This window comes from Pyrus communis, chromosome 1 (assembly GCF_963583255.1).
Source record: "Pyrus communis chromosome 1, drPyrComm1.1, whole genome shotgun sequence".
Taxonomy (NCBI): Eukaryota; Viridiplantae; Streptophyta; class Magnoliopsida; order Rosales; family Rosaceae; genus Pyrus; species Pyrus communis.
The window spans coordinates 6876749-6895444 of record NC_084803.1 but is presented as its reverse complement, the minus strand read 5'-3'; the positions used below and the strand labels follow the sequence as shown (position 1 = coordinate 6895444).

At 33.2% G+C, this 18696-nt stretch overlaps 1 protein-coding gene across 1 annotated transcript; it reads right to left on the bottom strand.

Moving 5' to 3' along the window:
- Positions 1-9912: 9912 nt before the first annotated feature.
- Positions 9913-16318, bottom strand: LOC137716191 (potassium channel KAT3). The gene is made up of 13 exons (XM_068455606.1): positions 16137-16318; positions 15705-15920; positions 14094-14255; positions 13937-13994; positions 13416-13733; positions 12632-12871; positions 12434-12532; positions 12293-12325; positions 11198-11383; positions 11007-11084; positions 10715-10766; positions 10389-10523; positions 9913-10127 (listed from the first exon to the last, which is right to left on the bottom strand). The coding sequence occupies exons 1-13, from the start codon at positions 16316-16318 to the stop codon at positions 10024-10026; spliced, it is 1863 nt and encodes a 620-aa protein (XP_068311707.1). The 3' UTR covers positions 9913-10023.
- Positions 16319-18696: the final 2378 nt, after the last annotated feature.

The window sequence follows — 18696 nt, the reverse complement described above, 5'->3', positions numbered from 1 at the left end:
TTTTTACAACACTTGAATTTTATTTTTTTTGGAAAACACTCTTGATGTTTGATTTACTTTTTCTTTCAGGAATGAGGATTCTCTTTAGATTTTGAGGATCTTAGGGATGCTTATAGTGTCATTTCATCGTATATTGTGTAATTAATTTTTATTAAGTACTATTTGTTTAATTTTAAATAAAAATATTTAAAATAACTTACGACCGTACAATGTCTGATTAACAGATATAATGTAAGGATCCGTAATGGATCCTCATTCTCTTTTCACAAACAAGATTTCTTTTTTGTAAATTCTCATTTATATTATTCATCTGCTTAATGTCTCAACATACGACTCATAATTGACATAAAATAATATGATTACAATTTTTTTGGTGTTAATTTATGGGTGAGAAAACAGAGGCTCTTCAAACTCGCTTTTGAATAAGTCTGTTTAACGAAGATGAATCCATATATACAAATGAAGAAGTCAATTTATTGAGCTCCAATCAGATAAATGGCTCTTCATTAGAAAATAGCTCTAGTGTAAAAAATAAAATAAAATAACTCTTTTGATTTAGTCGGTTAACAGATTATGCATAGTAACATTATTATATGTTGAAAATCATCACTTTCTTGTAGTTCATTTCATGTCTAGTTTCTATTAGCTTCAAACCAATTATGTTATAATTAAAGAAATTTTAACGTAACACTTCCAGTACTATTTACTTTAACGAAAAATAATATTTTTACTCTAAAAAGTCACTCTTGGTATTAATTCACTTACAATACATTTTTGTCCTTTTGATTCAAACTCAAAATTTTTAAACTATTTTCATTAATTTTCCTTATAATTAATGGTCTCTTAACTTGGTGAGATGGGTAAACATTGAATGAATTAATAGTTATCTTTGTAATTTACTAATAATTTACTGCCTCTTGTATTATTGTATGTAAATGTCTTGAAAATGACAAAACACATTTATTTTTATTTTTATTTTTTTTGGTCGAACAAACGTATTTATTTAATTTGAATTGCGGTGTACCAATTAAATGTATATGTAACATATCTCTCAGTCTTCTTCCCTAGTACTCCATTGGAAGTTAACGGCGGTTAAAAACTTTAGATGCAACAAATCAACCACAACAAAATACGAAGGAAAATTAAGTAGGACCATCTCCATTCTATACGAGATTATGACATTTCCTTATAACCTCAATTTCGTGCTTCTCTCATGAAACCCATAGACGTGACAATTCCTTATTTGATTTTGTTTTTTTGTTTTTTTAAGTTTTTGAATAGCTTTTTTTTTGTTGATTAACATTGATTGTTTAATCCATGAAATTTTTGTTTTCTGACATGTACGAATACGAGAAATAAAATTTCGTTGAGTAAAATCCAAACTACATATTAATAGAATTTTATCTGTCAACTAAAAACCAATAAAATTATTATTATACATTTTTATACATAAATGAAAGAAATATTTAGAAAAACAAAGGTATGGGCATTAAAGTAATGTCATACAAACAAATTTTTGCTCTTTTATTTTAGCCTCACAACCATGTCATCTTATCAATATACTACTCACTCTCTGTCTCTTTCTCTCTCTCATCTGCACCCACGTCTATTTTTTTTCACTTATTTTAACTTCCCCGATCCACTAATTTTTTTTTTAGATAAATTAAATTAAATTCTTTTTAAAATTTTAAAGCACACACATAGTGTGTCATTGTCATCCATTCATGTTACATATTTTCTTAATTTTATGTTAGATTGTGTAGTATTGAAGAATTATGTGCTTTATGTCATTCACAATTAAGTATTCTTTTTTGGTTTATTTTAAAAAAAACTTCCTTATTCCGCCGAGATTATTCAAAAAGCGTAAGTTGATGACGTATAAGAAAATGGTTCGTCTCTCAATAACAAAATATTAATTTTAGCTAGTGACTTACCTTTACTGTGAAAGTGTGACTTAAAGGGTGTAACTAATTATTTTCTACCAAAAGCATAAAAGGGAAATTTCTTAAACACTACGTAACATCCATCTGTGACAGAAAACGATTTTCCACATTTTTTTTAACTTCTTACGTAGCTTTTTATATTTTGTCATTCTAATTTGATAAATCAGATGAAATCAACGATAAAAAATAAACAACAATGTATATGAAGATAAACATTATGTGTGTGACGTGCAAAATAAAAAGCTTAATTTGAAAATAAAAAACATAAACAATCTTGAAAATTAAATTTAACGATTAAAATATGCGTAGCATTGAAACAACATTGTAAAAGAACTTGCTTAATACCTGTACAAGGTCTTTGTTTTCAACTTTTCCTCGCCATGTTTATTTCATGTGCCAAATTTACATCGTTTAAAATTAAAATGAAGTTGGGGTTTTACTTTTTGTTCGCTGGGGGACATGTGGGGTATAATATTACATGGACTGATAAAGTTACAGTAATTGTTTTTTCCCATGGCCTTTTTAATCCATTAATTAATGTTAATCCGGGTCGAATCAGTTTCTTCCTCGTTCCGTATTTGACTTGACTATTTCAAGTACATTAATTTGACTGAAAAAAAATAATTAAGATACGGAAGTACTTCCGTACCCTTGTTACTACTATACTAAATGTAGAAACACGAGTCTGCCATTTCTGTTGATTTTTGGTGGTTGGCTTGATGGATTCAAATATTCAATCTGTTTGGAAATTACAGAGTTCTATTTTCTATTCTTCTTTATTTTTATATATTTTTTATACATCATATTTCTTAAAAATAGGTAAGAATGAACAGTTAATATCTCGGTAGACAAAAAAATGATTCACTATTTAAAAGGCATTACATGAACATATTCATAAAGTATATAATTTAAAAGAGTCAAGGGCCAAAACAAATAAGCGTACTTCAAACACATCGTTGAACGTTGAGTTCACTAAAAACTACAAAATCTCAATGATCAATAGAATCGTTAATACTTAAAAACCAAGAATAATGTAAGGTGATCCCACAAAACGTCCTCAAATACCCTTGCACTTTTCATAAGGCTAGGTCAATGGTCATTAAACAAAATAATGACTCCATGCACTTTTGCTAAGTATAGGGTAATTTTCAGTTACTAACTTGAAGTATCGTGGTTTTCAAACATTTATTGATCAAGGTTTTTTTTTATTTCAGTCTCATATCTAAAGTTACGTTTTTCCTATATTCATAATTCTGTTAGGTATGAGACTACGATGAAAAAAACTTGATGTATGAAAATTTGAAAACCACGATACTTCAAAATAGTAAAGTGAGAATGATCCTTTAATATATATTTTGCTTTTCCACCTTCATATATTTGAGTGTCTAAAAATTCTATGCTATGATTAAAGGTGATGACTTTATAAAATGTAACATGGAATGACAATTGCAGATGTGTTTTGTATTGAAGCCAAGCTTACAAGTGCTTTGGACAATGATATGTTTTATAGGGTATTTTATTCAAAGGAGTTGGATTCTTATTTCGTAATCCAATAATGTGAAAGTGGTCATATGAGCACATTCTGGCTTCTATGAGAAGCATAACAAGATATAAGGGACCACAACAAATGTAAGTACATATGCACGTTTAGGGTTTTGTGGAAAACCCCAAATTATTGTAAATTGCATTTATCACAACCCCATGAAAAAAATAAAATACGGTGGGGAAACGTATCTCAACCGTATGCCGACTCTTTGGATTGATCATGGATTGGGATCTGTGTAAAATCATGCGGGACCCATCCAACTTAAGGAGCGCTATGAATGTCCGTTTCGCTCTACTGGTGGTCCTTTCCGCTGCTTCTTTTCCCCTTTTCCTTTTTTTAATTTTATCTTTATTTATTTTTTATTTTTATGTGGTGCCCGCTTAATTACCAACATTTCCAAATAAAATAATAATTAATTTACTATGTCAGTTAGGCCATTTCCATCCGAATATGGCTAAAGGGTTATAGAGTTAAAAATAACTAAAAATAACATGAAAATCGTCTCCAATCGACAGCTAGGTCAAAAGGCTTGTGGGCCCCACTGGGCCTAAACCCCCAAATCAGGCTAGCAGATTGACCATTTCCAACCAGCCAGCCCTCCAGCCCAACACTCCAGCTCAGCCCATTTGAGTGTCAATGGCTACTTGGCGTTAACATGACACCCGTTAATAATGGCTAACTAACGTCAGATTACCGTTGAAATTTGAATTTTTTAAATTACAAATATACCCATGACAATCAATAAAAAAGAAATTTCACTCTAAATTATTTAATTACAAATATACCCATGACAATCAATAAAAAAGAAATTTTACAAAAAAAAAAAAAAATTTGAACATAACAATTTGTCCCCACCGCGCACCACCATCTCCTCTCCTAGACCCCCCTGAGATCTTCCCCGCGCATCACCGTCGGTCCAGCTAAAGCCCAACACCCCTCCTCCGCCCCTTTCTGCACCCTCGCACGAACACCCCGACGCGGACCAGGGATATAGTTTGTCGTACAAGGTGTTTAACTTTCTCTTTCTAAGTTGTAACATAAAGGAAACAGCATGCGACTATGCAAGTGAAAAGGGTGGTAGACGGAGTCATCGGAACCATTTCTACTAGGAGTCTGGTTTCAGGCGAGAGGGAGGGGCTGCTGGTGGTTGGGTTGTCGGCGAGAGTGGGGTTTCCGATAGGGTGTGGTTGTGTGATTTGTTTTATTTCTTTTTTCTTTTTTTAAGTTGTTTGGTTTTGAGAGGGTAAATTTGTCAAATAATGTGTAAAAAATGCTTTGGTGAGGTGAACTTAACGTGTAACGTGTGTTAATAGAAAAGCTCTTATGCAAAACAACACCTTGAATTAACAGAAAAGAAAACATAATTTAATTAAAAAAATTCATAATTGTATGTATTTACAAGACCTTATATCCTGGAAGTTTCCTACTTACCCGAATAAAAAAAGAAAAGATTTTTTTTTATTTTAATATTTAAAAGGAGGTGGATTGTCCGTCCTCTCATTTTCATACTCTTCCCATGCCCTTTCTCCTGTGATATGTGATCACGGTTAAGGCACGTTAACATTTTATATTAATTTTTTATAGAAATAATAAAATAAAAAATAATATAAATATAAAATATTAACGTAGCTTAATTGTAATCGCACAAAATTCAAAGTAGTAGAAATATTATTTTATTGAAATTATGATTATGCTTGCAACCTCCACAAGTTCCAAAAAATTCCTAGTGTAAGGAATAAACAAATAAAATGAGTTTAATAAACAAATTAAATGGTTGGAAATTACCGTTTCATTTTTGGTCCTCGGTATACGGTAAAGTCACGTGGACACAGTGTTGGCCTGTTGTTGGTATGTGCTCACTATTTCATGATTTGGTATCCAATGGTTCAAATTCAATAAAATCCAAATTAAGTACTAATTTAATTATCTAGTTGCTAAAATTTTTTCATTATGATGGGAACATAAGTAGTACATCATGTGTTTTAATAGAAGTGGTGAGAAATTTTATTAAGTTATTAACTTTTTAGTACACATATCATAGCATTTGTATAGTGACACGTGGTGTACCATCCCGTGTATCGATCATATTGAAAAATCTCTTCTGGTTGCTTCAATTAAGTATGCCAAGGGGGGCCCACAAAGAGTTTTCATATCAAGCCAAGTGTCTTTGTTTTATTTTCTTAGTTATTGAAAACAATTTTATATTTGAAATTACAAGTTTGATTCTTCTTTTGTTGTCGCTCATCTAAAATAAAAGATGATAATAATAAAAACGTGTAATTAGAACTGTCAAAATTTTCAATACAACTATTTTATGAGGTCATTATCACACACTCGCAAAGAGAAGACATTTAAACGTGTAATTAAAGTATATTTTAATTTTACATTACGTGATTAAAATGACAAAAAATGTTTTTGCAGTATTGCTAGAGGAAGGGAGACTTTCTACATGTGGGCCTAGATTTCACAAGTTTGCTGCACACAAGAGCTTCTCAAAAGAAGCCCAATTTGTTGTTTTGAACATGAACATGCATCCAAAAAATTCATCATTGACGATCACAAACATTAATAATCAATATTGGGACATCAACAAACCAATAATTTCGATTTGATTCCTGCTTACGTACATTATTTATATTTGAGTCATTTTGGTTTTGGTCCTAATCAATCTAATTGTTAAACTGAAATCTTGTTTGTTTAAATATTTTGATCGAGATCTTTAGCCTCGTTTAAGAGATTTAACTCATGCATTTATACATTTAATGTCCCACAAATTATGAAATTTAAACAAATCAAATAATATTTTGAAAATATAATAAATACTTAAATCAAATTTAGGGTTATATTGTTCTTCACAAAAATTATACAAAAAATTAATGTACCCACATAATTATTAACAGATTTTAAAAAATAACTATTGATATATTTTAAAACATAAAATAATACATATAATTAGCATGGGTACATTTAGAAGATTAAGAATGGGTACAAATAAATTAAAAAATATGGGTACAAATACAAATAAAAGTTTTTAAAATATGGGCACAAAAAAGAATTAATATATGGATACAAATTAAAACTGAAAAGAAAATTGGTACAAAATAAAAAAAAGGGTTGCAAATTGAAATGGGTACAAACTAAAAATAAAAATATATGATAAAAATATTTAGCCATAATTATAAATATACCAAATGTAACGTTTCTAACACTAAATGAATATATTTAGAAATAAAAAATATTTTATTATTGAAATAATTAATGACGTTTATTTAAATGGAAAACTAACGAAAAGTCTAAAAAAACTTTAATTTTAATGAAAAATGACAAATAAAGGTGCAGTGAATAATACTATGAAAAAGTAAAAAATGTGGTTTTTCGTTAGAAGTGAAAAGTATCATGAGTGTTTCGTTAAAACTCCCTTATTGAAAATTTTAACGAAAGGCTATGGGTACTTAACGGTAAACGCTTTGAGTAGATACGTCACGTGGACACAGTGTTGGCCTATTGTTGGTATGTGCTCACTATTTCATGATTTGGTATCCAATTGTTCAAATTCAATAAAATCCAAATTAAGTACTAATTTAACTATCTAGTTGCTTCAATTAAAGGATCAGGATCCTCTCTTGATCTTTGTATGGGGATCCTCATGACCAACAAGTGTAGGCCGTTGGATGAAAATCCAACGGCTACAAATAGGGAGGTCCTTTTAAAGTTATAATAATTATAGCCGTTAGATTTTCATCCAACGCCCCTCACTTGTTGGTCATGAGAATCCCCATACAAAGATCAGGAGAGGATCCTGATCCTCAATTAAGTATGCCAAGGGGGGCCCACAAAGAGTGTGCATATCAAGCCAAGTGTCTTTGTTTTATTTTCTCAGTGATTGAAAACAATTTTGTATCAGAAATTACGAGTCAGATTCTTCTCTCACTATCGCTCATCTAAAATAAAAAGTGACAAACGCGTAATTGGAACGGTCAAAATTTTCAATACATCTATTTTATGAGGTCATTATCACACACTTGCAAAGAGGGGACATTTAAACGTGTAATTAAAGTATATTTTAATCTTACGTTACGTGATTGAAATGACCGAAGATGTTTTTGCAGTATTTTGCTAGAGGAAGGGAGACTTTCTACATGTGGGCCTAGATTTCACGGTTTTGCTGCACACAAGAGCTTCTCAAAAGAAGCCCAAACCTGAACATGTATCCAAAAAATTCATCATTAACGATCACAAACATTAATAATCAATATTGGGACATCAGCAAACCAATAATTTCGATTTGATTCCGGCTTACGTACATTACTTATATTTGGGTCATTTTGGTTCTAGTTCTTAATCAATTTAATTGTTATATTGAAACTTGTTTGTTTAAATATTTTGATCAAGATCTTTAGCCTCATTTAAGAGATTTAACTTATGTATTTATGCATTTGATATCCCACAAATTATGAAATTTAAACAAATCAAATAATATTTTGAAAATATAATAAATACTTAAATCAATTTTAGGGTAATATTGTTCTTCACAAAAATTATAGCAAAAAAATAATGTACCCACATAATTATTAACAGATTTTAAAAAATAACTATTGATATATTTTAAAACGTAAAATAATACATATAATTAAAAATGGGTACAAATACAAATAAAAGTTAAAAAAATACAGGCATAAAAAAGAATTAATGTATGGGTACAAATTATAACTGAAAAGAAAATTGGTACAAAATAAAAAAAGGGTTGCAAATTGAAAATGGGTACAAACTAAAAATAAAAATATATGATAAAAAATTTAGCCGTAAATATAAATATACCAAATATAACGTTTCTAACACTTAATGAATATATTTAGAAATAAAAAATATTTTATTATTGAAATAATTAATGACGTTTATTTAAAAGGAAAACTAACGAAAAATCCAATAAAACTTTAGTTTTAATGAAAAAGGGCAAATAAAGGTGCAGTGAATGATACCAGGAAAAGGTAAAAATATGGGTTTTCGTTAAAAGTGAACAGTACCGGGAGTGTTTCGTTAAAACTCCCTTATTTAATTCTAAGGACCTTGATCAAAAATTGAAAATGAATGAGGTTTTAATCAATGAAGTATGAAAAATAGAGATGAGAATCTAATTTTTCCTTTATATTTTTTATTGATTTTTTTAGTCTGAGACTCTGAAGTGTAACAAATCTTCAAAAGCGCCTGGAAAGGTTAAAAAATATTTTAGCCCACTTTTGGCCACAATCAAATCACACGAGTCATCCCAAAACTTTCAACCAGAAAATAATCCGTATTTTCCTAGCTATGTGCCTCAAACCCAAAATAAAAAAACAAACCTACTTAGGTTTATATGGTCTCCAGTCTAACCCAAAATCAGAAACTGAACGTTGACGGTAATCAGGAGAGACTGAAATGTCTCTGTGTGTCTAATCGGCCTTTGGAACGGTGGACTACCGTTCATGCCTTTCCACATCATGTTAGCTTTACGTTGGTACTCATATGAAAGATTGTGTTTGAATTGATCATTGGAGAAGATTTACCCATATTTAATACCATCTTTGCTCTTGGTTAGTTAAAAAATCATTTGTTTGTTCAAGTTGTATGGGTTGAAGATTGTAATTTTATCAAAACATATGGAGAGAAACTAAAATTTAATAAGGTCAGCAATACACTATGAAATTCATGAAAATTCTTTTGTATAAATACACCTTTAAAAATTTAAAACTAGTTTACTCGTTGTTTTCAGTTTCCCTCCTTTTTCGGAGTACTTGGCAATTAGCGCACCAAACACAACATTCCTTCCATTTCAGCTGCTGCTTTTGCCAAAAGCTCAAAATTACAAGCACACGCCACACTCCAATGGCGGCTTCACGATCTCAGTCGGACCTTCAGCTCCAATTCCAATCGGAGACCGAGTCTCCGATGTCATCCATCGTCTACGGTCAGCTCAATTCTCTCGCGCGCAATTCAATGTCACTTTCATTTGTGATTCGATTCTACGAATTCTTCTGTTCTAATTTGAGTCTTGAATTCCACAAAAAAACTGTTTAAGTTTATATTAAATCGCGCAGTGATTTCACAGCAAGTCCAGGGCGCGATGGAGAACATGTTTAAGATGACGAGGTAAGTTTCTATTTTTTTTTTTTCAGTTTTCTATATAACTTTGATTTGATTTCGATTTCAAGGAACTGTTTCCTGGAATTTATTCTTCTGAAGTTTCAATGACGATCTGGTTTTTCGATAGCGAGATTGATGAGAACTCTGCCGGAATTTCGGAGGAGATCGAGAAGTGCAAGGAATCTGCTATCGAGAAGAAGAAAGGCTTAGAGGAGGTCAGAGAGCAAGTTGAAAAAGCTGCTTACGCCGTCTTGGAGTTGCTCAACAACCGAGCATAGAATGCACAGACGCTGTAAGTTCTTGAATCCTCATATTTTCCACGAATTACATTATAAAAATTCGTTTAGAAGATGGTCGAAACCGATTGATTAGTCGTCATTCGTCCATTCATTCCTTCATACATAGTGTCTGTGTTTAAAAGATAAACAAGCGATCGTTATCTCTTAATGCGTTTAGCTCTTCGACCTGTGAACCGTCTGCCATCACAACTGTGCTTCCTCTTTTTCCCAACTTTTTCTCTGCATTCACAGTAAAATAGTCAGTACTTTGCAATAATTTGTCAACTTGTGATGAAAGTGTGAGCGAGGTCGAAAATTTGTGTTCTATTTGGTATGAGTTGATTGATAAATCAGTTAGTATTACTGAAACGATTGTGATATTGAATCATGAAGTCTCCGGCCTTCTGTGGCGGAATTTAATTCTCACCATTTGTATTAGCCACTTACTAGCTCCGACCATTTTATAGTTTTCGGAGGTATATGTCTCAAATAGGGGGGTACCTGCTAATTTCAGAAGCTCTTCCATTGACTCGGGCAAATGAATGAGTTTTCCGTTCGTGTCACCTTCATCTGGACGATGTCCGTGAATTATGACTCTCATAGTAATTGGCCCTGGAGTGGAAGTTTCGCTTGTTTCTGTAAAATGACAGTAAAATTTTAAACTAAGATGACAAATATCCTGAAACTTTTAATGCATAGAATTAGTATGTAACGCTGTGTTCACTTTAACCTAAAATTCCTCATTTGAACATTTTTAGTGTCTGGCTCTAGCCAACAAATTTCAATTTATGCTTCACAATTTTGATTCAACCAAGGGACGACTTTACCTTCCATGTTCGCTTCTCCTTGGTAATTCGCTGGTTCATTTGGTTGTATATGCTGCAAAGAAAATGAAAGTATCATCATTAAAAACAGAAACCACTCAGTGTTGGCTTTCCTTAATGCAGTTGAAGTTGTTCTAAGTAGAATGTCTGGCAAAAATTCCGAACTCCTAGTAGTCTTTTACATTGGTGTGAATTCACAATGCTTTCTTCGATAAACAATAGAAGCTAAGGAAAAGCCGGATAAGTAGACTCAGATTTACGGTCAAGTTATTCTGTTTGAAATGGAGATGTGTACCTCTATATTCAGGTCATCGAGCAATTCTGTTAGAAATGGTATTTCTTCTCGCACCTCTTGTTTCAAGTCTTTCAAGTACTGTAAAGGAAAGACTCGGCATAAACAACTGACTATGCATGATAGGGTTATTTATATACCTTCAAAGAACGAAACGAGAGTAATGGAGAGAGGAAGGAGATAGGTGTTGTTACCTCAATGAAGTTTTTGATTATTATCTTGCTGTCTTCATTCTGTGACTGTACGATTTGCTTGAATGATTGATGGCTGATCCGAATAACCTGAGAAAGCTTTTTCGTTCTCACCGTAAAAGGTTGGGGGATGTTGAAAAATACCCCAATCTCTCCTACCATGTCTGCAGATCCTAGTTTTGACAAAAACTGAAAATACAAGCAAGTTTAATCAGAACAACATACATAAGAAAAGGCTTCTCAGTGTCAACAAACATTGCTGTAATAGCTTGTTTCTGTGTTAGAATTCCCAGGGTTGATTCATAGGTCATCAGTTAGCTGGTTTAACATGTTAGCGATCTCCCGCTTAACGTTACCTTTTCTTTCCGTTAAAGCTAGGGGAGGAGAGGGCATATTTACTTCTTGGTTTCTCTTACCATATTTATTCTTTGTATTCATTTTTCAGACTCTGTCTGCTTAATTGAAGAGGACGTCCGAGATGAGCCATTTCTCACGAGTACAATATCCTTTCCGGGCTACGGTTTAAAGTTGAATTTTTATGATCTTTGTTCATCTGCCTCTGCAGGTTGTTGGAAGCTTAAAGGACATAACTCAATGTGAGAAAGCTACGGGTGTCTTCCTCGAGGTTGGATGGATCAGTTTCGGTATAAAGAGATGCACAGTAGGATCCGTTAGCAGTTCATTCTATACACGCTTGTGTCATCTGACTATCGGTTTTCCTTAATTTGATTCTTGGCTTGAACATCCTACAATGCCAATAGGTGCACTATTTTGTTTTCCTCAGTTCATTCATAGCCGTCATCTTGCATTACATGTTTTACTATGTTCGATAATTTCTTGACTCTCGAGCCTTTCATGTTTATCAGCCCTTCATGATTACTTGATGTACAGAACTTCATAGTTAAAATAGCGCATACGAACACACTACACTCTCTAAAAAAAACCTTGGCAGATGCTCTCCTGTATGGAAGACGCAACTTACATCTCACCGTTCATCACTGGGGAACCTAGAGAGAGTACATTGCATTTTCCATAGAGAAGAGGTTCTGAAACCCGAAACAATCTATGGAATGCTCACAATGAAGTGCTCAAAGGTACCTGTTCTGTGCCGTTCTTGTACTTCAGCACGTCCTGCATTTCAAATACGCGATGCAATTAGTTTATGTTTCTACTATATCTTATGTAGGATTGATATGTGAGAGAGAGAGAGAGAGAGAGAGAGTGTGTGTGTGTGTGTACCAATGCTCCATTTACTAGAATGTAGAAATCTGTTGGGATTTCGTTTTGTAAGATGATGTCAACTTTGGGGGGAAAGTATTCTGCTTTCATCTCTGAAATCTGCAAACAACAACGTTCTTTGATGAATTTATACAACGACGAGATCATATTATGAATCTTGCATTTAGAGGGAAGAGAGAGAGTAGGCAATAGCTATACCAATTGGACAGTTAGGTGTTCTGAAACTCCCTTGAACAGGTAGGTTTTCTCGACGGTTTTTCGGAAAAGATGGTGGGAAATGCTGGATCTGATTGCCTTGGGAAGGTCTTCAAGAACTTCTTCTTGCTGCAACTCTGCGGTCTTGAACTTGAGCTGCACGTGAGCCAGCATTTGCTCTTTCAAGCCTTCTGGCAGTCTGTTTTTGCTTGCATATCTGAATATCTCATTGATGGCATCCCTCTGTTTATAAATCACATTCAACAAAAAAAGTCACTTCAAATTAGTCTAGTATATAAGTAATCGATCATTGCGTCGTGTTTTATCAATGATTTTCGTACACCATTTTTCTCACGCCCTCCACGACGATAAATAAGAATGTGTAGAAAGGGGAAATGGTGTATAAATGATTTCCCGAATTCAAATGCTAAGGTCAATTATCTACATATAGGTGATTTTTATGGTTTTGGCTTTTGAAGTGGGTTCTACATGCATCAGAGATGCTTGATTAATCCGGAAGTTATTTTTTATAAGACAACATGTTTATGGTGCAAGACTGTGATTAGGTATTAGGCATTCATGCAACAATCAGCTCGATTAATGGCCAAACGACTCAAATTCATAGTCTAGTAATATGATTATGTCGTCGAAAAGTTGACAAGAGAACATTTTTCTTTAGTTATTTTAAGAACCGTTTAATAACTATTTCGTTTTTATTTTTATTTTTATTTTTTTTTAACTGAAAACAAAATTGCTATCAAATGCAAAAGAGGAGAAAATCATATACCATGAATAAAGTTCGAACAGCGCTATGGACGACGAGATTGGTCATGTTTCCAACCAAGTAAGCAAAGAGGCCAATGTTGAAAAGCATATAGAAGATGCTAAAAATCTTCTCCCCAAAGTTGACCGCATGCAAGTCGCCATATCCAACGGTGGTGAGAGTGACAGTGGCCCAGTAGATGGAATACGTGTAACACAACCAGATGCTTCTGTGCTCGAAGTCGTTGATCTGGCTTCCAATCCATGTATCATTTGCTTGTTTGTGATGGGTTGCCATCCAGAAGTAGAAGCAACCTGATGAGTGCACTGCAAACAGTGTAACCTGTGCTCCAAAACCCCACCGGAAAAACATAGGTTGATTAGTACTAGATATTGTTACGAGTTATGTTGTTAGACTGTGAATCGAGATCTATAATACGGCAAAATATGTATGAAACAACCTAAATGTGCGGTCAGCATAATATGCCAGATATGGGAATGTAACAAGTAAAATAAAAGCTCAAAGAGAGGAAACTAGATTCTTACACAAATTAGTTTGATGTATCGAACCCAAAAGTAGCTAAAGCGTGTGTCTTTCTCTAGCCTGCATGTGAATTAAACACTAGTCCTTTATTAGGATCTTAATCACATGTTAATTTTATGTGTAATTAGTGATTTAGTATGTAGTTAGAAGTTAAAGTACCTTTTGAAGAGTTCACTAACACGCCTAAGACGCCATAGACGAAGCATATTGATGAAGCCAAAGACTTGCTGATGGTGCATATTGCCAGTAAAAATTCTATATATCACATTAAATGGTAGAGTTGACGCTACGTCCAGTGGAAAATATATTCTTGTAACATACCTATAATTGCCAACAAAATAAAAATAGATAATTTCAATTAGTATCAAGATCAATCATCATTCTTAACTTGATTCTTTTTGTAATTATCTTTGGTGGTGGTTAACTTTGACAATCAGTACGAATGTTTTTGTATAAAACTCGTTGTATCTAAGATAATTCACAATCTTGTAATACAAAACAAGGAACAAATTCAAGTGGTGCGGGTAGATAAATTGATAAGAACAGATTTGACTATGCTAGTGCGATCAGAAGTAAGAAATGATTTCCATACAATAATGTGTTTTTTCATGCACTCTTATTTGTTTCCGTCTTTTAGTTCTCTTTTGATTTTTCATTTTAAAGAAAAGAAAATATGATATAAAAAACATCTTATATGGCCTACTGTTGTAAAATTGTGAGGATGAATGAATGTCCACAGTAAGGTAGACTTGGGAATAGTAAAGGAATAGTAGTTGTATGATGCTTTCAAAAAGTGTAATCATTTTGTTTGTTTGGTTGTCACATATGTTGCTCTATATAAAGAGCACTCCGAGTGATCATAATACACACTGCAAAAGAAAAGAACTAAAAGCAATAATATTAGTATCCCTCCCTTCCTCTTTTTACCTGCAATTCTTTTGTGTTATAGTTACGAAACTAAACAGCGTGATATTTCGCACCCGCTTCGCTCCTCTTCCTAGCAAAGGTTATCTTTCTAACTTTTGCTTATTTATAACACCTACATGGTATGGTAGGAAATAGGCTAGGACAATTTTGACCTAGTGAAAAAAGCCATGGCAAAAATCGTCCTTCGGATTTGTGTGGGACTCCCTCCTCATGTGACCACATGCTAACCAAATCTTAGCACGGGCTTATGTGATCATTTGTTATTGTGGATTCATAATCTATCATATTCAATTATGCTCATCTCACATTTTGACACCTACTCCAACCAGCTCACCAAACAAGCCTTACAGCCTTTTGGATCACGGATTGTTAGATTATTGTAATAATGTTTAATTGATCCTCTTTCTCGACCGACTTAGAACCTTGTTTATTCACAAAATATAAAAAATTATCACATCAATTGGCATTTAAATTTGATTTAATAAGTTGGTGTTTCTAGCAATTCATCATCCATAACACATCCCGTAGGATCAAAAAGATTTTTGAATTTTTCTTTCAAATCTCTCATCACTTGAAAATATCTAATATTATATGACAATACTAATGAGGATTTTTCATAATTAATCTGTTTCCTATTAAATCCAAATTAATTATATGTGATGCTACACTTATTTTTATTTTTCACTCATCTCCTTCTCAAATTTTAACTTTTTAATCGAATAAATTAAAAGAGAATTAAACGACATAAATATTTTTTTTTAGTATTTAATTTGTGACACCATAGATCACTCCTAAAAAGGGGCGGGAGTAGGGGAGTAAATCCAGGAGAGAGAAGAATATTACCTCAAAGCGATTTTCTTGTGATCAAGTACTAAGAGGTAGGTTGACTTGTCCAAGTAAGCTACAAAGAAAGTTAGGATGATATCAACGGCGAAGAATGCATCCACAACCAAATCGACGGGCAGGAGTGACCCAGTCGCCACCTTTTTGAAGGCCAGTTCGAACGGCGACGCCCATGCTGAGAATATCACAAGCACCACCAAGAACGCCTGCCACCACCTTCATCACATTTCAATGCCATACACAGCCATTAATCACACTAACATAGGTCATGGATACGGAAATACGTTATTAGACTATGAATCAGAACAAATATTTTGTACTCACGATTTATTGCGTTAGCATGTAAAGTTGCTAGATTGTGAATCAAAAGAAATAAATAATATGTTACGCTATCTGATAAGAGAATATACGAGTGAGATCATTATATTTTACCTGTATCTTCTATCATAGGGAGCAATAACAAACTTCTTGAGCTGCAAGTGGGCTTCATCGACCACAGTTCCAAAAGCCGGTAAGATGCTGCTTGAAACCGAGGCCAAATTCCTAATCTCGCCGCTCGAGCGCCTCCGGAACAGCAAGGGCAGCGGCGAGGCTGTTGCCGACCATGACGACATTGTCAAGTAACAAGAGAGAGAGAGAGAGAGAGAGAGAGAGAGAAAGACAAAAGGAGGGTATTGCCCCTTGTTTATACAAAGTCTATGGATCTCATTAGAATATATAATATAGGTGAGTGTGAGGACTAAGTAAATATATAATAAGGGGAAGAGAGGTGATAGGGAGCTTTCAAACAGGAAGAGGATCTTCTTCGGATCCACTTTGCGGGCATTTTAGGGATTCCCACATTATAATCGTTCATCGTATATCGTACGGTTAGTTTTCGTTAGGTATTATTGTGTTTAATTTTAAATAAAAAAAGTTAAATAATTTATGACCGTACGATGCACGATGAATAACTAATATGTGATGATCCCTAAAATCCCCACAATTTGGATCCAGATAGGATCCAAATCCTTTCAAACAATCTTATATAAGTGATCAAAATTTTAATTAATCACAATAATTCACATAGAGATGACATAAATGATAGTTTTTTTTTGTCTCGTTTGAGAAATTATTTGTATCACATCCGTTGCTTAAAGTCAAATCTACCCAAAAAAATCAAATCATTCCAAAACAAGCATAAAACTAAATCTTTTCAAACGTTTTATCTTCTTATTATTTTCCTAATTAGCACCAGCTTTATAAATTCCCTTATCGTAGAGTGGAATGGTATTTTAATAAGTAGAAGACGTTTTAAGTGGTATAATTTAAAGAGGAGACTCGAACTTGAAATTCTCTCAATAAGAATAAGAAGAACGCGCATATTATGAAGAGTCTCCAAACCAACATCAACACTCTCCAATATTACTAGCATACAAAACTGTCGTGGAGTACGTTATGCTCATCCGATCACAAAGGCGGGGTCTTGCTCAAGAAGAACTCAGTTGTCAACATATTGGACATTTTTATGTGTATTAATGCTAGACGAGAGGGCAATAATGGGCGTATTTATAAGGTTTTAAAATAACGGGAAGCGATTTTAGAAAAAATGTTTTTTTGAGTTATAAAAGTACTTGAAGTGCTTTCTACAAGAGCACTAGTTATGTGTTTCTTGTATAGTTCACTAGTGATTTTCCAGAATTTACTTATATTTAACTAAGAATTGGTTTTAAAAATATTCTCACTAAAAACACGTTTAGTTGTTTAAAAAAAAAAAACTTCCTAACGAGTCATGTGAATGCAAATTTCCGTCATCTTCTTATTTGATGAAAATGCACCTGCAAAATAGTATCACCTTCAATTAAAGCCAAAAACCTCACACGCCCAAGATAAATTGGGGACTTTGGTCGAAGAATCTCAGATGCCAAAGTTAAGAATTCTAAAAAGAATGTATTTAGGAGTTTGTGAGTAGCAAATGACTTAACATTCTAGTGGGATAATAGAAGTATTTATAGGAGGGTAGCCGACCCTTTTGATGAAGAATGACCGACCATATATGATGTAATTGGATGAATAATTGCAAGATAATATGTGGAACGAGAAGATAGCAAAAATTTGCATCCACAAGTCCAACATAATGACATACGCCGGTTCCCATCTGAATCCGTGAATCGCAACGTGCAACGCAAAGTGTGCTAAGTGATGAGATATATATATATATATAACTATTTTTAATCTTTGAAATAATGGATAATATAAAATTATGGGGTTTTTTTTTTTCTTTTCTTTTCAACGGATGGACGTGGATGGCATGCATGTGGCCAAATTCCTACAAATTATTGAACGTTGAACTGAGCTTAATCCCAAAATCCTCGTCTCATGTCATCAGCATCACATGTTTTGTCAACTGTTACCGAAGGACTTTCCCTAATATTCCCCTATTAGAAATGCTAAGGAGCCTATCTCAAAGTAGAACTTTTCATAGACTTTCTGACATTTTGCAATTTAAGATTAATTCTCGTGCTAACATTAATAAACATTATGTTGAAAACATGAGATGTTAAATAATCTGAAAAAAATTCTACCTTTAAAAGAGTCTCCTTAATATATTTTTCTTCGATATTCATTAAAAGAAGGCCTTTTTTATTCTGACGGGTAAGAGTAAGACAAGGCCCAAGCCGCCAGGCCTCTTGACAATTTCCCTTGCTTCATTGAAACATTACTCAAAAGCCTCAAATTACTCACTTTTCTTTAACTAACAGTCAAAGTTCACAGACTAATGAATAAAAAACAATTAAAATCATTCGAACTTAATACATCTTCAAACATTATAAGTGTTTGTATCCTATAATATTGTTTTTAAAATTATCAAGTACCGGTCAACTAGGGTCTCTGTAACCTTTTGAAGGACCCTTGCTTTTGCACCCTCGTTGAAGCACACGAACCAACCTCAAACAAATTGAGCTAGTTTTAACTTTTAATCAAACACTCATTACAACCTCCGCTATACATT

Excerpts from the sequence above, each read along its gene's own strand:
- LOC137716191 (XM_068455606.1), bottom strand. The coding sequence starts at position 16,318 with ATGTCGTCATGGTCGGCAACAGCCTCGCCGCTGCCCTTGCTGTTCCGG. Across the intron at positions 15,921-16,136 it reads CCCTATGATAGAAGATACAG|GTGGTGGCAGGCGTTCTTGG; the intron begins GTAAAATATAAT and ends AATGTGATGAAG. Across the intron at positions 12,326-12,433 it reads TTCTAGTAAATGGAGCATTG|GACGTGCTGAAGTACAAGAA; the intron begins GTACACACACAC and ends TTTGAAATGCAG.